The sequence below is a fragment of the Xiphophorus maculatus genome, chromosome 13 (genome assembly GCF_002775205.1).
Source record: "Xiphophorus maculatus strain JP 163 A chromosome 13, X_maculatus-5.0-male, whole genome shotgun sequence".
In the NCBI taxonomy this organism is placed as follows: Eukaryota; Metazoa; Chordata; class Actinopteri; order Cyprinodontiformes; family Poeciliidae; genus Xiphophorus; species Xiphophorus maculatus.
This window is the reverse complement of record NC_036455.1, coordinates 21,090,902-21,113,227: the sequence shown is the minus strand read 5'-3', so window position 1 is coordinate 21,113,227 and position 22,326 is coordinate 21,090,902. Positions and strand designations below refer to the sequence as shown.

Here is a 22,326-nt window from a genome sequence, read left to right as displayed (position 1 = left end):
TAGATTTAAAAGCATGTGCCTATTCAATCAGAATAGGATTGCACAAGTATCACTGTCAGGGAGGAAGCTGGAGTACCCAGAGAGAACTCACGCATGCACAGGGAGAACATGCAAACTCCATGCAGAAAGACTCCTGTCCGGGAATCAAACTCAGAACCTTTTTGTTGCAACAGTGCTACCAATTGCGCCACTGTGCATACCCTTATTAATAACCTTATTCATCCTGATCATCAAAATAAATTGTGTTATTTTAGCATCAAAATGCTAAAATGACACAATGAAAAACAGCAATGAACATAAACACCGCGTTCCAAATTATTATGCAAGTGATATTTTCTCTGATTTTCTTAAATGGTCAATGCAAATGACGGTCAGTATAATTTTCAAGTCATGAACTATTACAGGATAAATCAAATTTTACTGAACAAAGCTCCCCATGAGAACAGTATTTTTTTCAAAAATAAAAAACTCAAAATGAACTGTTCTAAATTAAAAAGCACAGCAGACTTTCTAAACATTTTATGTTTTATAAGGAACTGCAAACGGTCATTCTATGAATGTGCAGCATTAAGTGGTCACATGTACTAAAATCAAAAGCCATTTCAATCAAAAACATCTTAACAGACAGAGTTACATGTTACCATAGGAACCCTTCTTTGATATCATAGCACAATTCTTGCATCCATTGAACTTGTGAGTTTGTGGAAAGTTTCTACTTGAATTTCTTTGCAGGATATCCTTTGTGTGTGAAATGGCAAACTAGAATCAACAGTTTCAGCACTGAAGTTTATGTTTACCTTCTTTCTTGTCCTCTTGGATGGCTTTGGCTTTAGTGTCGGTAATGTCCTTAAATGAGGCCAGGAACAGCACCACGTCACCCTTCTCATTCTTAATGGGCACAATGTCCAGGAGACACCAGAACAGAGCAGCTGAAATGGAAGAACATCCTTGTTACCACTAATAAACACCATCTCTGGTTACTTTCTGAATGGATCTACGGCATGTGGGGGTGTGTTTGTGTGTGTCTAAACTGTAGGCGTGTGTGTGTGTGTGGGTGTGTGTGTGTGTGTGTGTTTTCACAAAGCAACAGTTCTATACATTCTTGTACGTACTAATGAGCCTGTCTCCAGCTGGAAGTCGCCAGAGAGAGGCTGAGCCTTTAAATAGCCTGATCCAGTGTTCCCCAGACACAACAGAAGATAAACCTATCCTCCCAGATCCCATTCTTGTTGAATCGATTGCTTTTTTTTTTTTTGGTGCTTCGGTAGAAGCTTTGAAAAATTAGTGCTGAATATTTTATTAGGTAAAAACTCATTTTGGCCAAAAACACACAGGAAGCTGACTTGGATGATATAATTAGGGGCAAAACATGTGTGTTTTCCAAAGAGAGAAAACATAACAAAGTAAATGGTGGAGTTTTCTTGTTCACTACATGTCACAGTCAACTACAAGTGTGTTGTTTATTATTATTGTTCGTAAGGTCTTGCCATATTCTGTTACTCATTATAGTCATCAGGCTCTGTCCACACTAGTTTATTCCTTGTGTTCAGTTTCTTACTTAATTTTGCTTTCCTCTGCATTTTGGTGTATTTTCTGAGGTTAGTCTCAGCCGTTTCCCTCTCACCTTGTCATTCAGCTTGTCCTTGCTCACGGTGCGCTAGGCTTTTTTATTGCCTGTTGTTTTGACAGTCAGTCTATTTTTACCAGTCAATTTTTTAAATGATCTTAATGACATACTCAATAGTATTTTATATCCATTCAGTTTCATTAATATTCAGCCCGAGCAAGCAGAACAGAAAATCCACAATCCTTTCCATGATGCCGTTTACAACTTCTTAGGAGTGTTGGACTGAGAAGTGGTTCCTGTCACAAGCTCAGAAGACTTGCAGTCCCACTAGATGTTTGCTAATTGCTGCTGGCTAGTCTAGAGGAGCAGAGTGGGGAAGGCACGGGGAAGGGGTGCTGTGTCAGGCAGAAGCGCAGCTTGGAGACCGCAGCTCCAAGGAGGAGCTTTGTGGACATTTGTGAGACCTAGCATTTAGGCAACCTGGAATGGTTGCCATGGGAGAGGATTTCTCGAACAAGCATGAAAGAATCAAAGCATCTCTCGAGGTATGCTTTTCATGAAGGAATAGCATTATAACATGATTTAAATCTTTGTGATTTAAAAAACACAAAGCCTTTCATTGAGGGCCCTATGTTTTTAGATGACACTGCATTTCCACAGGATCCTGCATTAATTCTTTCATTCTGGAAGCTGAAATTAATTCCTGATCAAGAGGGATTTCCTACGGAGTCTCCTCTCATTACTCCCACTCATAAAAATTTCCTTGCAAGACGATAATCACAGTATTTTGGCCTTTGCGTGTGTTGATGTGAGCGGGAAAGTCTGCGTGTCGGTGAGGGGCGGCGGCACGATCAAGCACACAGCAGGAGAAGGAGCTTCCCTGATTGCGAACACACAGCGCTCCCTTTTCTTAGACCTGCAGACAGACAGATGGAGGACAAACTGATTCAATCAGCCTAGTTTGCTTTCGGGACTCTGCTGTGGCTGATGAAAAAAGAAGGGGATGCTGAAACAAAAGAGCAGCACAAGGGATAAGAGCCAGAGTAGTGGGAGGCAGACAGATGAATCAGCAGAACCATGTGGATGTGCGAAACATACGAGAAAAAGAAAAAACAAGAGTGATAGATCAGTAACTGAAAGGAGACCTTCTGTGATGGTAATAGCTAAGCTGTGTGTGTCTGTAAACAACAATGAGCTACCAGCTAAATTGAATTTAAAAGGTAATCAAGTAAATACACAGAAAAACAGTAAATCAGACGCATTTAGTATAATTAGCATGGAATAAGCCATTTTCCGATACCACATGGCATCGTTAACAGACTTTACAGCAGCTGTCTTGGACCTGTACTTCCCCTGAGGTGCAAAAATAACCACATTAAACACAGCAATAAAAAAAATCTCTACTTAATGTGACATTTTTTCATGAATATTTGTGTTGTCTTGGAAACGTAATGTTTTGTTGGGCTCCAGATCGACCCTTCATTCGTCTGTGCTCCCTATTCGTGTTCTCATATTGGCATTTTGTCAATTCACTTCTCATGCCTTGAAACAAACCAACGTAAATCACTTGTGTGCATTTAGCTCATTGCCTGTTTTTGTAATCAAGTATTTCTATAATGGTTAGTACTCATAACATGCTAAAAAAATATTCCACAACATGTAATTTAGTTGCATAGTATTTTCTGAAAAGATGATAGATTGTTTCCACTCAATGTGACTTTGAGCCTCTGATTCTTTAGATGCCAAATCAAACCAAAAACAACTTTAGGCAACTTCCTACATATTATGTATTGGAGTCTTGACACCACATTTCCCCATAGTAAAATTTAAGCAAAATTAGAGCTAAAATTGTAATAGATGTAATTATTTTAACATGTCAGCTATTGAAGCAGATATCAAACTGGTACGAAAAGCATCATGATGTTTCAAGTATGACGTAACCAGAATTACAGAGGGACATAACAAAGGTACAAAGAGACCAACATCATTTTCTTGTTGGGTTAGTTATTACTATTTTATCCAGAATGAGACCCATCAGTAAAGTCATTCCTCCACCAATTTGTACCATGTACACAAAATCAGTGCATCAAATCACCGCATTTCCCTCTGTAATTGAGTATTTTGATGGAAAAAAATCATGAGATGCTCATATATTAACATAACAGTCTTATTTCCTTTTATTGTGGTTCTGCCTTTTGTTTGGGGCCAGAAAAATTTCATAAAATATGAGAGATTATAAATACTGACCAATGCAAGATACGTTCAGGAGTCCTCCTGGTGGCAGAAATTATTTACTGGAATCATGTAGCCACATGTCCTCACAGCAGAATATCGGCAAAAGGTAGAAAATCAGCTTAAACTGTTCAGATGTTAAAGGGAGCAACAAGTGTATTTGTAAAAATAAAGGGTAAGAAACATATGGAGAAAACCTAAATCAAATCTAAAAAAGTTGGATACAAATTTTAAGAGGTGGAAAAAGAACAGAATTGCCCAAATGAACAGCGTCCTTCTGAGAAATGTTACTGCTGCTTAGTAAACTGTCTTCCACAAAGTTAACTGCGGTACTTTTATTTTAGTAGTATTATTTCATCAAATTCTTCAAGTTTTTCATTTTTTTATTGGTTAACTAAAGCACTTCCTTTTGATTAACACGTTTATTATTGTTTTGTTTTCTCTAATTATGTTGCTTCTCCATTGTTACTCTGTTTAGCAAATTGTTCAGTAAATTACCATATTTTAACTGCAGGGTGTTTTTGTCTGCTCTGAAATTGCTGTGTTTTTTTTTTGTTTGTTTTTTTTGCATTTCATTAATGTTGTGCTTTGTTCAGCATCAGTACAGTAAGTCATTTTTCTGCTACATGTCAAAGGAGCTTAGCAATTTCCGAGTCTAAAACTCTTACATCATTTAGTGGATACATTTTCTTATTTTAGTTATTTTATACTCCTATTTCAATTTTTGGTGGATTCTTTTTCTTATTTTATTGTGCTGTGATTTATTTAGTCATTTGTTTCTTCTTTGTAGTCAGGAGAACTCAAGGGACATTTTTTAAAAAGTATGATTATGGACAATTAAAGCACATTATTAGTCCCCTGTATATGTATGTGATGCAGTGTGCATGCAGATTTTTGTTTGTCTGAGGAAACAGAGAATCCTAGATGTTTTTAAAATATCTCCCATCACGCGGTGCAATACTATTAGGGCATTTTCTAACAAGTGATTTCAAATTTATGTCAAAACTCTGGAACATAAACTCATGAAAGCCTCACCCCTTATATAATAGTTCCCATTTCATCTCGTCATTATTTTCACTGGCACACAGATCAGACTCCAGTTTGGAGTATTAAAAAAAACAACCTTTAAATAAAGATGTCAGACCATATGGTACCATATTAGATCCCAACAAATAAAACATGGGCTGAAGACTTGATATGCTCAATATTTTCATTTTAATCAGAAAGGCTACACGACACCACAGCTGGAAGAGCTGAATGTGACAGATAGAGACGAGGCTGAGCAGTCAGGAGTTGGCAGCTATTAAAATTTTTATGTTCTGGGAGTTGGACCATAAGTGGGACATTTCTAACCTACGACATTGATTTATCGCTGCTAAATGGGCGCAGATCAATAAAAGAAATTTAATATCCATTTCTGTCTTTATTATTTCATCCATCCATCAATCAATTTCTTGGCTCAAATGAAGCTTCCTCAGCTAATGACACAGTAACACATTCATGGAGACATAAAAAGACAAAGTCCCACATTAAAGCCATCATATGGATTATCTCTTATAAATCTCAAAGATTGTCAACTGGCCTTGGTTTAATCTCCTGCTTGATAAATGGCAGAGGAATGCAGCGGTTATGCACAGTGCCTTTAAGTGTTTATACACAACCTGTAACCATGTATTTCAGAAAACCAGAGAAGGAAAAATAGCTATTAGGAGACCAGTATTGAAAGAAATCCAGAACAAGAGAGCCCAATAAAATGCAAAGTTAGAGTTTGTGCTTATAACGTCGCAAACTGTAAAAATGGTCTCAGGCTCTGAACACATTTCCAAGGCATTGTATCTGTAAACATGAGACAAAATGAAAATTGAAGGAATAATAATAATTAAAAAAAAACATGAAACAAATTACATAGTACCTGTCTTTGTGTAGAACATGATTTCATTTTTAAACTCCTTGCGCTCCTCCAAGGCCTCGTCGATGCTCAGGATGATGCTTTCGCTGGTCTCGGGCCCGTACAGGAACTTACAGGCACAGCTCTTCTGCATGACCTCCGTCCGAGAAAAGCCTGTGAGTTCACAGAAGCCATCAGAGCAGTAGACGATGGGAAAGCCCTTCGACATCTGAGCATTGGCCAGGATGAAGTTACTGTCTGCAAAGAAACAAGAGAGGAAATGGAAAGTGAGCAAAAGCTGTTCTGGTCAGTGGGGACTTTAGTCAATTACTGTAACACTGTAAGTGGAATAGTACATTCATTGAAAAAGCACACTCTCTGTCTATTTCATTTTTTTTAAAACAAAAAACTAGTTATGAATCAAACAATAGAATCTTTTGTTTGTTTGGTTTTACCACAACTGTAGGAGTTTGTCTCTAACAGTGATGTTTCTATTAGGCTACAGCCTCTGACTCAGAACATATCAAAATTGGATAAAAATAGAATCATAAATAAGGAAAGCATAAGAAATACAGAGCCAAATAATTTTTTTACAGTCGGTTTTAAACCTGTTTATGTCGCCCATAAATTTTGACATTTGAGTGTGCTGAAAAGGATAACATTTGAGCACAGTGTCTGCGGGGACTGATAAAGTTTTTACGGCCACCATTAAGCTGCCGTTCTAAAAGCTGTTATTTTTTCACTCTTGTGTTGAGCCTGGACGTTGGGGCTGAATTTGGCTTTTAGCAGACGTTTTCCTAAAAAGTATACCTATGGCTTGAAATAATGTTTAAGAATAGAAAAAAAATTGAATTTGCAAGCTGATTTTTTTGGAGGGGGTTTTATTGTTTAGAATCAATGTGAAAGTCAAAACTGCAGCTGTGGGGATTTTTTCAGCTACAACACAGTATGAGCTCAGTGCATAAACGGAATATTAACCAGCATGTCTTTAGACAACGAAGCTGTGGCTTTGAGACATGCATGTTTAAACTTCACAGTTCCCCTCACCACATTACCAGCTTTAAAAACTTCAAAAATGGAAACAAATGCAACTGGTCAAGTGGCGCCTCTCCAGCTCTGTGAAAGAATTGCTCTCAGTGGACACAGGACTGATGATGTGACTTTTAACACAGCGATCCCCAGCATGAAGGGATCTTCAGTTCAGGCATATGAAGGCCCGGTGTGGGTTGAATGAATAGAGGTCATGTGGTTCGGTGAGCTTCCCATCTAACTGCACGCTGGAGAGCAACAGAGCCCGACACTTTACACTCAAATGCATTTTTATAAAGTATTTCATATTAAAGCTATATTTGCAGGACTTTTTTTTTCTGGCAGATTTGCATCTAATGATATTGGTTTCGTTTCTTTTTAAAAAAAAAAAAAACTTTTATTCAGAATAAAGTTGAAGATTGGGGAAGTTCTGAATTGACGACGGAAAGAAAAAAAAATCTCACGCGGGCTGACGTTTATCACAGTTAATTAGCCAATTGAGTCTCATTCTGGACAGCCAGTCAAAGCTAAGCAGCTGTTTATACCTGAATATCTGCGATGGCACACAGACCTGCTATACTAACATACACTCACGCTGCCACAAGGCTGAGCTGTGCTGATAGACAGCTAATATATCCGGCACAATACTCATTACACATGGCAGTGGACAATGAAGGTTTGACAGATTGTGAAAAGTGTGTACTTGTGGATTTGAGTGTTTCCTGCTGCCATTTGATAAGAAGCTGAACAGCGAACCCTGGCCAGTATATTGTACAAGTGCACTAGAACGTTCGACACAGTAATTGGAGAACAAATACATTTCCAGACGTTTGCGAAATTACAGTAAACGAATGAGTCACGGACACATCTCCAGACGTTCACACGCGCAAACATGAGCAGCGGTATGAGACATCCAGCAAGACGGCTTTTTTCAATTACACTGCATTACAAAAATCTATTTTCTACATCGATAACTCACTTTTTGAGCAACCTGGTTGTCTAAATTGCTTTATGTCGCAAGTCAAGCTTTGTTGAGTAAAAGCCACCTTCGGTTTGAACTACAAATGGAAATTCAGAGAGTAAAAGATTGTGTATCCGGTTCTCAAGAGGAATCAGATGCTTGTTTTCCATTCTGTAGGAAGCATTTAACTTTTCATGCTATTTGTTGAAACTAAACTGCAAAACTCTTGTTTTAATTGAATTTTTGGAAAGATTGTCATAATATTTTAAGATATACTCAGCTTATACTGTAGCTGAATCCATTCCAGACAAAAAGTCACACCCAGATATGTCATATAAGAGATGACACTTTGATGGGACAACCCGGACAACTGCAGGTCTCTGTATAGGGACTGGCTGTCAGGGGCCACTGAGGCTCTGGTTAAAGAAAAGACTGAGGCCACTGTGTTCCTGACAAAGGCCTAAAGTGTTTCTGGTAGAGCAAAGGAGGATGGTGTTATCAGAAACCTAATGTTTACAAAGACATATAACTAGCATAACATTTATATTACAGGGGTTACGCAGCTGACATGTTGTATTGTACGTGTTTTTCTGGAGGGAAGAGAGACTCAAATTGATGCCACAGCTAGGAATGGGAAATGATAGGAATTTAGCCATATCAATTCCATTATCAGTATCACTTATCGATTTGATTCCTTATTGATTCCGGACCATGGAACGCCATCTTGGACATTATGCCCAGCGTGTAGAAAACGTCATCACGCAAATACGTCTGACGTTATTGGAACTGACAAGTGGAATCGTTTGGCAGGCAGGTTCTGCTATCCGGCTCTTGAGTCCCATCCTTAACCCAAAAGATCGAACAGATGAATGAAAACCCGTCAAACCCGCTCCTTCCTAAACTTCTGCTCATATTGTTGTGATAGTAAAAATATTACTTTGGCCAAAAATGGCATGCTTACAGAACTCTCATTCAGTTACTGATTAAACTAACAAGGCCATCATCAAAAACATATATGAAACTATATAACTAACAGCATTATTACATTATTAACTGCATTTTCTTTTACTCTTTCCTCCTCCACTGGTGTCCACACCATCTCAAGATAAAGTGGCTATTAGGACCTGCTTCAGTTACAAACCTCTATGGACAAGATGGTGATGGATATTAATATGCCACTCTGTCATTTTTATTGGTTCTGCAAAGTTAATTTAACAAACAACTAGAGTAAGCAACATGTTGTTGTACAAATTGCATTCCACGTTGGTTCCGTTATCAAAATAATACACTGATGCTGTCTATGCCCTGATAATGAGGTTTGTGCTCATTTTAATTCATTTATTGGAGAAAAAAAAGAAGAATATCTGTATCCTTTATTTGTACTTCTGAATTTCTTTAAATACACTCTCAGCATCTACTGCAAATAATAAAACATAACCTTTATTCATATTGGTTTTGTCCTAATATATTCTCACCTATCTTCCCCTCCTTACCTATTGCTGTCCTAGTTTCTATTTCTACTTCTCTCTCTTCCTTCTTACCCCAACAGAAACACATCCCATTACACCACACATCTCTATCTGTTTTCTCCACCCTATATCCTCCTTTTCTCAGTCTCAGCAACTTTTCAAACCTTTCACCTATCATCAGTCTTCACTTCCTCCCATCCACCATTTTGGATCTCTGCACCTAATTTCTCTTCATCTTTTTCAAACCTTGGATTTCAACCAGACTCCATTTATTTGCTTCCCTCCCTGCTTGCGTTAACCTCCTTCCCCACAAACCACCTCCGTAAAAACATCATCTGTCTATGTTTACGCTCCCCCACCCGTCCCAATTTAGACGCACAATCTTTGGCAGAGACTTTTACTTTCATTCAGTTTGTCTTCAATTTCTTGTTCTGCAGTTCAGTGACAATTTTCTTCCATTTCTCCCTGTGTTTCTTCCATTCAGATTTTCCTTTTGGTTTACTGGCTACAGTAGCAGCCCATAGATCATCTCAACATGTGCTCACACTGCTGCCTGACAGTTGCTGAAGTAGTCTGACAGGTACACAGAGAATGGGAGGAGATGAATTGGGACCACAGGCAGAAAAAATACTGTGATTCTGGACAAAATATTTGAAGAGCAAAGGAGATTTTACACAATTTTAATGTTTGAACGCTAAAAAGCTTACCAAAAATGCACGAATGTTTGACAGGAGGGTGTTTTCATCTTAAAGAATGATGTGAATCTTTATCCTGAGGATCTCAGGTGCTGCTTTATAGGAATGTAATTTTTTTTTTAGCTTCATTATTATGAACCCACAGTATGGCCAGTCAGTAATATGTCTGTTTTCAGTATTTAAAGTATATCCCTGCTAATTTAGAGAACTTTATTAACCTAAACCAGAGTACCAGGGGAGAACCCCCCCTACATGCAGAAGGAGAATATACAAACTCAATGCATTAGGTCCCTAACTTCACGAGGCAATCACACCAAGCATACAGTCACGATACATTAATATTTTTATCAAGTTGCACACACTTTTAGGTGAAGCTGGGTTTTTTTTTCCCAGGAGCCTTTTTGGTTCTTTACTTCTGCTCGTTCCTCTGTTACGTGCACCTATCTTATGAAACAAATACTTGATGGGCACAAAACATTCTCCAGCTCATTGATAAGCTCCCTTACTTCCTGAAGCATTCTGGGGGCTATTTGAAGAACAGGCATAATTCCTGCGGTGTGTGTCCAAGCACTGGAAAGCAATGAACATAGAGAAAGAGCGAACAGGAGATGAGAAAGTGAAACCAGCAGAGCCGCACAGCAGGAAGAGAAGCAGATGAGAGGGGGAGAGAGAGAGAGAAAGAGAGAGAGAGATGAGGAGAAGGTGGACAGGTAAAGGAAAGGAGAAGAGGAGGTTAGGAAATGTACAGAGAAAGACATATGAGTGTGTTAGGAGGGTAGAGGGTGAGGGGGTGCCAGGAATCACTGCAAGCAAGTGGGATGGAGCTGCAAGAGGCAGGATGATGAAAAATGGAGAGGAAGTGTGATAGAAAAAAATGGTGGAGAAAGTGGGGAGATGGGTGGAAAGATATAGTCCCCCTTTTTCCGTCTGAATTTCTGCAGGTCCTCTAAGAAAACGGCTACACAGCAGTTACATAACCGCAAAAAAGAGTCACTTTTCAGTTGCCACAGTAACCACTGACACACCATGGAAACCAAGGTTACAACTTTACAAATTTCCTTTTGCATAGAGTTACAGCAATGTGTAGAAAACAAAAATTAGGTATCATAGTCATCACTCTATGTGAAGTACCAACAGACTGGAGATTATGAGCCTGTTACCTGGATTCTGTTTTGGATGCACCTGAACTGATCACACGAATGCAAACCATGACATTTGCATGAATAAATAGTTGTCTGCTTTCAGATTATGTTCTGTTACTACATGTTTTTTCTTTCTCAGACATTTTTTCAGATTGTCAAACAAAACCTCACAAAACCATTTTGCATTTCCTAAGACGTCAAAACTGTTCGTGATCTGAAACATTTAACTGTGACAAGCAAGCAAAGCCAGAAGACCTCTCTAACGGGGCAAATACTTTTCTCAGAACGGTTAATAGTGGTAATCCATTCACTCTGTATAACTGAAAGAGAAAATCATTACTCAAATCCACAGCTTTAATCACTGCTCTCTGCTCTTCATCACACATTCCCCAAGGCTCCCACCCAAATGACACATTACACCAGCCATTAAATTCCAGTAATTTTCCGGCTGCATTCAGCTATTCCCCATCTCTCCATCGATATCTTATTTTTTTTTTCTTTCCCCTGAAAAACTCCTATCAAAGGGCTTCCCTCGCGTTCTCACAAAACTATAACTAACCTGGTCTAAAAATGGAAGGACTTGGCCCAGGCTACCTCTGGTGAAACCCGGTTTGTCAATTGTTTTGGACAGTCCATTAGACATGCCGATTGGGAGAGGAATCTCACTAATTAGGTGGTGTAACAAGGCAGAACAATCTTGATGACGCGCAGGCTCTCATTCAAAAAAGTCTGCGAGTCTGATGGAGCGGAAAGGGATGTTGACCTCATTTGAATTCGCAGCAACCCTCTTTTTACAGTGACGGACGGGAAAAAATGCTTGCTGAAATTAAATTCTAAAGGTGTGTGTGTGTGGAGCGAATACTTTATAAAAGTCCTGTTTAATTCAGGAAATTGTTGCCCTGTTGCCATTATTTGAACTTTATTTAGCCAGGTGATATCCCGTTGAGGTCAGAAAACGCTTAACCAAAGTCTGGCCAAGACAGCTGTATAGTGGCGCAGTTGGTGACATTGTTGCCTTGCAGTAAGAAGTTCCTGGCTCTGGATCTCAGCCTTTCTATATTGAGTCTGCGTGTTCTCACCATGCACAAGTGAGATCTCTCCAGATACTCTAAGTTGCCCTTAGGCAGTAGTGCGTGCATGCATGGTTTTACTCCTGTGGTGAACTAGTGACGTGTCTCACCCAATGACCCAATGGCGACCCCGCAAGGACAAGCGGGCATAGTTGATATAAATGATGGATGAATTTGAGAGTTTAGCTACTACAGAAGCCCATGTTGGTCTATAATGTGTTAAATCATGGAATAAGTATGGATTTTAATACTGTTGCATTTTACTGTTAATTCTGTTGTATTATAATACCGTGTAGAGTCTGTTGCAGCGTCCACTCCGGAGTCTAGAAACTTGTTTTAAAAAGTGTGTATCAGCAAGCAAAATGAGGATTACTTAGTTAAGACTTTGTTCAGTCTTAATTATTTCAGGTGGAAAGTAAGAATCTGCATTGGGGCGGTTTAGTACCAGCTCACAAATTCATGTTGAGGCATCTCAGATGGGTTTTAGATGTGTAATAGATGTCTGCGTTCAGCCAAGGTTTGCAAAAATAATTAAATGGTGTCAGGGTTGCAGATCCAACTCATCAGCTCTGTGTCTCAAGCTCAACGTCTTTCTTTCATTAAACTGCCAAGCAGAACGAATGACAGAGCAGTGCCACCGTACATGTCAGTGACCAGTCCTGTTTGTGATTCATGTCTGTTACAAGTGCAAGTCTTCCATCAAGTGTGCTGCATGTTGGAAAATGACCATTCCTTTCACAAATAACTTCAGGAGATTGATTAAAGACCCTATCATACCTTAGCCACACCTGGCAGAGCTCAATCTTTCCTTGAAACACAAATTTCTGATAAGACAGCTAAAGAGGTCTCTAAAGACAATCACCTTAATTCATCGGACTGTACAGAAAAGAGTCTACAAACCAAGGACCTTAAAAACAAGTGCCATAATGCCCAGTTCTGGTCACTACAAAGAAGTTCACCCTAAAAAGTAGAGCGGAAGAAAACATCTAGGAAAATTCTATTACCTGACCAGCTCACCATCCTAGAATCCAATAACAAATTTCACTGTGTATCAGGGAGTGCTTGGAAAAGATTCGTCACCATCTACTTAAAAAAATAAAGTTGAAGCAGAACTGTACCAGGCAACCTGACAAGCATGCCAGTAAATCCACCGAGGACCGTCTGAGATTCAAGAAATGCCACGGAAAAACCCCTCAAACATCTCACAGCTGAAATGGAGGAGTGGGACAAACGTTCTGCGCTCTGACGTTAGAGATTTAGATGAATCGTCTCACTGAAAGTATTTTAGGTAACATTAGCGATTAGTGGGTAGAATGTCAGAACTTTTCCCTCTGGGAAAAAAAACTTGTATTTGTTTATATTGTTTTGCTCAATGTGTTAAAGGAAACTAAATTCTTCTTGTTAAAGTGTAATTCAATTCTTTTATTTCCAGGTATAAGAAATGCTAGTTTATGCTGATTATGTGATCATGTACAAGACCATGTTAAAGTACATATTGTGATTGTAATATAAGTAAATAATTTACTTTGAACTTTGAAATATGGGACAGTGTCGAGCATAATACCAAATACGATTAACGACTAATCTTTCACAAAGACTTGTGAGCAAATTTAAGGACTATCACTGAGGGCTTCTGTACAAATTTTGCTTATATTTTGTTAACCAAAGCTGTATTGAAAGAATTTTTTTTTTTTTTTAGAAATGAAAAATTATTTGTACAACAGTGTCTCAGATTGCAATAACGTTGCAGCTGGTTAACCTCCCAAGACCAAGCTCATTTCTTAGATAAAACTTTCCCAGAATTAATTAAGCTTTGGAGAAAATTGGAACAGTTGTAGCAATTCACTGCCAGTGAGTGAGAGACCTCCCGCACCCTGCAGCGGTACAGTCAATGATGATTGATTACTCCGTCAAAGTCTCATAACTACTCTCATTATTTCTTCCAGACTCATACTCTGACTGGGGTCAACAACACACTAGACTAATCACAACTTTACATCATATTATTGACTAACAAAATACCTTCAAATTCTCATTTAGGAATTTTAAGGTGTTGCAGTTCGCTTTGGGCTCTATTTACTGAAGTAAACCTCGCTAAAACGTACATGTGACCGCACGGTCAAAGGTAGAGCACCTCCATGGTCTTTCATGTTTGGTAATTGTCTCTCTTTGTCTTCCTGGAGGGTCAGAGAATTGATGGCAACAAAATTTCCTGGGGACACTGTACTCTCTGTAGTTTGAATCTCCTCTATTGTGTAACATTCTTAATTGGGTCTTAAAACGCCTGTTTAAAAGCAAGGGGTAATTACAGTGTCAGACCACTTTGGAAAAAGGTCAGTATATAAAAGTGTTAATCAGGCAGTCAGGAGAACTGCTTTACTATTGTAATATTGTCAGACAGTTGAGCGCACCACGTAGACACACCAGGCAAAAGACACACATCTGCTCATAAATATGAAAAGCAGGAAGTGCTGCGCACTCTTTCTGCTTTTTCTGGCTCAACTCCTTTCCCTCGTTTCTTTATGGAATTGGGACTAGTGTGTATTAATGTTAGAAAATGGCAGTCTGAAGGGTTGGTGCAGGACAGGGAGGAGGCAGAACAGTAGGAGGTTTTAAATACTCCCTTTGTTAGAACAGAGACACTAAAATGTCTGCTAAATCTGGCAAAAAGACAGCTAACTTTGGCCCATTTAACCCAGTGATGGACATCACTAGTTATCTGACAATTCAAGTCAGCAATTATTTTGAAAAGCACCTCATCTGGTAAAGGAGGGTCCTATTTACTTGAAGCTGAAATGACTGATTTCTGCTCTGGTTGTAGAGCGAGTCGGTAACTTTTCATCATGATAGAGGTATAGTTAGAACTTAATGAGTGGAAAAATTTATGGATGAATAGTGCGAGTAATATGCGGTCAACAATCATGTCCCATTACTAAATAAAGGAATGAACCAGTGACTATATTTCAGTACTTTACCAAAATAAAAATATCAGATAGCTATTTTAACAATTGACATATCGTCGGCTCCGCCCCCATATTTAAGCAGAGCAAACCTCCGACAAACAGTGTTATAATGGTAGCAGTAGTGGAACTCAATGTGCTATCCTAGACATTTTTGAATAATTTTAAAAAGACACTTAAATGTAAATACCATATTTACTGCAGCACATGTTGTCATGCTGCCATAGATCTACCGTTGGAATTTCCACACATAAAATCAAGCATAGCTAACTGCAATTATTGATCTTTGATGCGACTTTCAATAAGAGTCGTTATCACAAAAAATGGGATGTTTACTACCAGTTACCTTCTTACAGACGAACATGTGGTAGTTGCCTTAGATCACAGTATTATTCACCTGTATGAGGTCGGCTGCAGGCCTTGATCAATTTATTGAGTTATTCCAGACTCCGTTTGGGTTTTGGAAATGGAATAAGTTGTATTCCACCCTCTTCACGTTCTGGGTAACAACTGTCGGGATTGCATGTTGAAAATATATATTCAAAATGGCTTCCTATTATTTTCCTCAAAATCTTTATGACCACAGCGTGTTACCAATGACCAACCTAGTAATGTCGACGGAAGTTGAGTTCTTCCAGATAGGGGGCATGTACTTCGGGACAAATACCGACCACTTATTGGTCAGTTGCTGACAATCCAGCAGTTTAAAGAGGCGGTAAATACAAACTCTGTACTATTATTTCCACACAAATGACCTAAGCAATTTAACAATCCACAACCTATAAACATTTTTAAAATAAATATGTGAAAGTTACATGGAGTATTGCGAAACTGAGAAAAATCTGAAGCCGGTGGTTCAAATTAGGAGACACGCTTCAAATTACTACGGTAATTACCAGGCGACAACATACGATTTATAACAAGCATCACTCCCACACCACACAGTAGCAGTGACGGACAGGTGGTGACATTAGTCACCTGGATGGTTGCACAGTTGTAAGGTTGACAGAAGGTGTCATTCGCACACAGTCACCATTGAGCACAGCGAGTCAATGTTTCCACACATTTGTAAAGAGAAAATAATCTATATACAGAGATGCGTTGATCTCAGCAACAGTGTTTAAATTTGCAATACTATTAGCAAAATGCACTCAATGTTATGTAACTTATTCTGAAATAACATTTGCTAACTTCAAGTGCATTTGACCAAAAATTGTTACTTTATCCCTCTTCTGAATATAGGACACATTTATAAAGGTAAGTATCCACTGTGTTCTGAACACCATAAGTAGCCTCAACCTTTAAACGGTAGCTGTTGACATGGGCTGCAAACGTGGCAACTTGTGTTATACAAACTAGCTGAGGTATGAAAAAGGAGCGCAGTAAAACCTACTGGAAGCACGAAAACAAATACTCTCCATTGAAGTTCCACCAGTAAAAATATATAAACCTTTTCTCTGAGTACAAATGAGATCTTGTTAAAGAGCTGCCCGCTCGAAGGTACAGCCATTTATCACTCTCTCCGACCCTAATCTGGGCAATGAATGACCTCGAAGGGGATCCCACGGTGATAAAACCTTAGTTCTGCACTAATATTTGTTCTTGACCAGGCTATCAGACCCAATTTGTACCGTCAGGCTCTACTGCCTCCAGGTCCTCTCCATCTAGCACTTCTGATCCAGCGTTAATTTCCTCCACCTCGCCAGCTCAAGGACAGCAGCTCACTCTTGACAAACTACTTGTGCTGCACAGAACCACTCTAATTCTCTTATGTGGAAGCAGAGCTCGTGCCCATGCAGGCAGCAGACGCTTTTTTTTCTCTCTCTTCAGTTTCCCACTAGACATACTGTACACTAGCCTGTTCTTACATGTACAGTGATGCTGGATCAATAGGTATAGGGGCTGAAGTCTCAATGGATATCTCTGATTATTATCAAGCTTCTCTCGATGGTAGGAACATGTTTCAGAAGGCTGCATAATGGCTCAGGTGAGAGAACAGTGTTATTACCATGGATGTAACAATTTTAATTAAAAAAAAAAAGTAGGAGATACTGCCGCAGAGGGAACAGGTAAAAGACGACCTTGTGAAAAGAAAGGTTGAGGTAGATTTAATTTAAGACATGAAGAATTAAAACGGGGAAATTATTTATTGTATTTTGACAAAATCGGTAAGTCACCCTCAAATCTTTGTACACATAAGAGTGCTTTGCAAAAACATTTATACTTCCTATGAATTCTACCATATTTTTTTCACAAGCCTCAAAGAATTTGATTAGGCTTTCATGTGACAATGATGCAAATTTGCATGGAATTGTGAGGTGGAAAGAAATGATACATGGTTTAAAAATGACGACAAAACTCAGAAAAGTGCTGTGTATTACTTCCTCTGATGCCCTTAAAGAAAATCCAGAGCCGTCACTAACCTTTAATGGTCATTTGAGTTGAAAGTAGAGTACCCCATGTACCTATTCTCAGAGTAAATGTGGCAAGATTGGGTCATGAAATGGCATCGCAAGCTTTAAATTAGTCACCAAGGTAAAATGCATTACCTGAAAATTGAGAGAGCAAGATAAGAGAAGCAGCCAAGAGAGCTACTACAGCTCAGGAGGAGCCACTAACACCACACCTCAGATGTGAGAATCTGTCAACAGTTCCTCACCGCACAAAACTGGCTTTATGGAAAAGTGGCAAGAAGAATAAGAGAAGTGTAAGCACAAACGTTTTTCCAAAGTCTCACACAGTAAACACGAGTGTGGGTCAAATAAGACCAAAGTGGAACTTTTTGACCTACATGTAAACCAGCATATGTAGTCACACAGAACATACCATCTCCATGGTAAAACAAGGGAGTCGTAGCATCATGCTGTGAGGATACTTTTACTCAGCAGAGACATGAAAGCTGATACCTAGAGGTTTTAATTTGCCATAAAAAAGTCATCCCGGAGCTACAATTTCACCTTTTTTTTTTAACATGTCCTGTCCAGCGGTGTAGCACTCTGCCCAATCCCCCACCAAGCTGGACTCTCCCAGTGTTCCCACCTGCCCCCCACATCAGCAACAGCGTCCCACAGGATGAAACCAAAGGTCACCCATCACCAGTAGGTGACCAAAGGAGCCCAGAGAGCTTGAGCTAATGTGGAAGCAGAATCTGAATCCTTTAGTTCAAATTGATCTTTTCAAGTGTTAGAATAGCCCAGTCAAAGTCCATTCCTTTGTCCAACTGAAGATCTTTGAAAAGACATGAAAATGGCTATCCATATATGTTCTTCATTCAATACGTCAGAACGCGACTGATTTTGCTAAGCAGGATGGAAGTTGAGACAAACACAGTAAGACAATTCACAGCCACAAGCTGTTTATCAGTCAACTGCATAAATTCAAGAGAAAAAAGAGAGAAAAATTTGGTTGTAGCATTGCTACATGTAAAATAGTTCGACATGATTCACAAGCGTTTCCCATTTATTTCTGACACCAAAGTTAAAATATAAACAAGCACACCTTCAAACTTTTATCCAGGCTAACAGCGTGTTCTTAAAGGTCGCTAAAAGATAGATTACATTACAAGAAGAACAAACACAAAGAATATTTTTTTTTTTAAAAAACTTTTTTTATGTAGATAACGACTCTTAGATGTGAAGCCCTCCAGAGTTTAGAGGAAAGATAAAAGAAGGAAACTGCTTTTATTTTCTTGTTGTGGAGTGGCAAACTTTGATCCCTCGGGACTCTGTTTCAAGACCAGCCATGACAGCAAAACCAACAGGTCACGCTGGCAAATAAATGCAATTTATCTTTAACGCGGGCTGAAACTTTTTAAAAAATCCAGTGAGACCGAGGGAGAACCCAGTTAACCCTTATCGCCGCTGTCCGAGGTGCTGAAACCTCACCACTAACAGACTGAACTATGCCTCCTTCTCCCTTCTTTTGAAGCTTAGTTGAAGTATGAAAACATTTGGATCCAATATTTAAACTGAACTGAAGACAAAAGATCTTTTTTCTTCTCAGCAAACACTATTATTATTATTATTATTTGTTTGCTATTTTGAGCCCATCTGAGCAGCCACGGATCGAGCTCTGCTTTTGTCGAGCTCCTCGCAATCAGGCCAGCAAACAAAATCAAAGATCAGATAAATAGTTTAGGTCAAACTTACGAGTGCCATCAAACCGTGTGGCTATGGTGTCCAGAAACGTGTTCTGCGGCGCCAATAATCCCTTCATCACAGGCATTTTCCCAGCCTAATGTCGAGGTCCCCATCAAAGTTACTGAAGAGAGAGAGAGAGAGGGAGAGAGAGAGAGGGCGCAAGTCGTCCGGATGCGTGAGGCGCTCTCATTAAAGGTGCTGCCGAAGCTCCGAGTGAAAAAGCAGGCAGGCGAGCGATCCAGTCAACTCAGCAGTACAGCGAACCCCGGCTGGGGGGGGGGGACAGTGCACGTCATGCGCGCGGCCGTTTCACAGCGGCCCGTGGTGACGACGGAGGAAGCAGGAGCCCGCAGCTGCAGATCACCTATAACAGCCAGAGGCGATGGTGGCAGACTGAAACTTTTCTGTCATCGTTGCGATAATCAGTCTGACCAATTCTTGCAGTGCGCGCTCTGCCAGGACAGGTGCGAGTGAAGCCACGACGACAACAACAAAAAAAGAAAGTTTTATAGAAAAAAAAAATCATTCAGATTTGACTACATTTTCCGTTGCATCTTCACAGTACGTGAATGGGCATAAACAAGAGGGCTGTTTTTTTTTTGTTGTTGTTGTTGTTTTTTACATAGCAAGGAAAAAAAAGAGAGTGAATAAGATTCATCCATCAATTCATCACGTTTATTTGAATAAGAAGGTGATTTACATCATAAAAACACACAAAAAACCCCATCAACAACTGAAACATTACATTTATGCCAAATGTCGCTGTTACACATTAAAATGTATCCTCCCACTTACGTAGACTTTGAATATGCAGAATTGTGTCATCGCTTTCTTCACGCTTCTCCCTCCCAGTGTTCATAGGAATTCCTTGAGTTGTTTTTTTTTTTTTTTATCACCACCTGCTGGTCCAATGTATAAATGTTGTGCGTGGAGCTGATGTGTCTCGAGAAACGCTCAGTTCAAAAATGATAGTTGCACAATGGCGCCCTCGTGTGAGCAATTGGCTGCAGAGACTATTCTTAATGTAGCCCTGTTTCTGAACAGGTGTTCCGGGCTGAATCCCATCCCTTTCCGGTTGTCCCTTAATACTTATTTAAGGGATTCACATAAATGTTCCACTCCACCAGGAAGGTGACACATCATCAGACTCTTTGGATGTAAACGTATGTAAGCAGCTATAAATCACGCAGTAGATGTCAGAAAATGTTGTTTTGCTTATTAAGGAAAAAGGAAGATAGTTTTGATGTAATGTTCTTTAGCAAAAGGATTACCACCACATCTCAATCTCACTCGAATGTCATCGCGATCAATTGGACTGTAGACCCAGAAAACTCTTCCCAGCAGCAGTGAGAATTGATCTCAGCTCAGATTAGCTTGTTCCTGTCCTATCATACAGAAACAACCCTGAATGAATGGACAATCTGTTCCAGGTCATTTCATTTATCCTGAAATGTTTTTTTTTTTTTTAAGGAGATAAACTTAAATCCAATTACAGACTCTTAGCCTTCTGAAGCCTTTTGAGTAAAGATGTTAGAAAGCTCTTTAGATCTTGGTTTGATAATAATAAATGTTACTAGCGGAGGGAGCAGCATCGCCCGGAACAGATTTTAATCCCATGTAGAAATCCTGACATAAAAATTAAACGGTTTGAATCACTGAAGACATAGAAAGACATTTATAACTGTGTTATTGTCATTCATACATTTATTTATTTAGTTATTTATAATTTTTTTAAAAAGGCTGGGGAAAATAATGTAATTCATGTGACTGTGAGTTTTAATCATTTCAGCTATTTATGTAAATCTGAAGTGTTTGACTATTTAAGTACAGCTAATTTTTTAAAAACATATTTCACATGGGTTTTATGTGTGTGGTTGTGACCTTGCCCAGGGTTCACTTGCACTTCTTTTTTCGATGACGGAAACTCAATTAGCCTTATTGCTCCTGCAAAATCTCCAGGTCCATCACTGCTGGCGTTTATATTTTGGAGCATTTACAATTGATATTAAAACAATTGCAAATCTCCAGTTTCTTCTGAAGCAACAACAACAGCAGAGATTTCATCTAACATCTCTTGCAGCAACACATGTAAAATGCTTTAAAAAGTATTGATAAGCCTCAACTTGACCACCTTTACAACCTCAACTATTTTATTTTACTTTAATTCACACAACAGATCTGATCAAAATAATGTCCTGTCGTGAAGACAAAGAAAAATAATTGTTCAAAATGTTACTGATAAAATTTGAATTTATGGTGTCTATTATTTTCAGACCACCAAAAATAATAGTTATGAGTTTTATAGGATATCTCTGCCTAATGAAACAAACTGAATAAAAGATTCAGCAAATATCAAGAAGCGTCTTGGCTTCATGCACCAAACCATTCACATACGCCTTGGAAACGGGACACAACCCACCTCCATTCTAGATCAGCGACACCAAATGCCATCAGTCAGGCTCCGTGACTCCTACTCAAATCCTCCGCAAAACAAAGAGGCTGTAACTGCGGTGATGTCAAAGTTTAGTCATCAGGTGCTCTAAGGCTCACCGCAGCAAAGCAAACATCCGCTGAGCGACTTCAGACGACCTCACAGTCAGACAAACCCATTCAGGATGCGCAGTTGGAAATCTGTGACTCACGTCCCTGAGGCGAGGCACCGAGAAGTAGCTAAGCACCACTGAGTTACTTCCATGAACGTGGCGGCTAATAAGATTAAAACTGACAGCCAGCAGACAGGGATGTTTCACCTGACTAAATAAATAGCTAATGCATCATTTAATCCTGATCACTGTTCCAAAACGCTTCATCTGTACATGTGTGCCATTATTAGTTCAGACTGAAGGGAAAGTTGAGTCAAAGTTAAGTTTCCGTGGCCTAAACAGAAACTTTATTAAAGCTCCATATTTTAGAGTGTGCTTGCTCCAGTCCGTCTCTGGTATTCCTTCAGCTTTCAGCCAAAGTATATTTGAGGCTCCATGTAAAAGCCCACTTCAACTGACTTACAGGACTGTCTTTGCTGTAGAGGCATTGAGCTAAAATCAGTATTAGGATTTCCTTTGACTTACTTTCTGTACATGGGCAGCGGCTAAGTACAGCGGTCTTTCAAAAGTGAATAAACTTCACAGGCTCAACTTTCCAGTTTCAAAACATTTGGGGTAACTTCACTGTTCA

At 39.2% G+C, this 22,326-nt stretch overlaps 1 protein-coding gene across 1 annotated transcript in view; it reads right to left on the bottom strand.

Annotated features, from left to right (window-relative positions):
• The window catches only part of kcnh8 (potassium voltage-gated channel subfamily H member 8), a 57,390-nt gene extending 38,029 nt beyond the window's left edge, over nucleotides 1-19,361 (bottom strand). The window contains exons 1-3 of the mRNA XM_023344513.1: nucleotides 19,162-19,361; nucleotides 5,712-5,945; nucleotides 798-929 (exon numbers count right to left, since the gene is read on the bottom strand). Coding sequence (XP_023200281.1) covers nucleotides 798-929; nucleotides 5,712-5,945; nucleotides 19,162-19,237 — 442 coding nt within the window. The 5' untranslated portion in view covers nucleotides 19,238-19,361. The remainder of the gene's footprint in view (nucleotides 1-797; nucleotides 930-5,711; nucleotides 5,946-19,161) is intronic.
• Nucleotides 19,362-22,326: the final 2,965 nt, after the last annotated feature.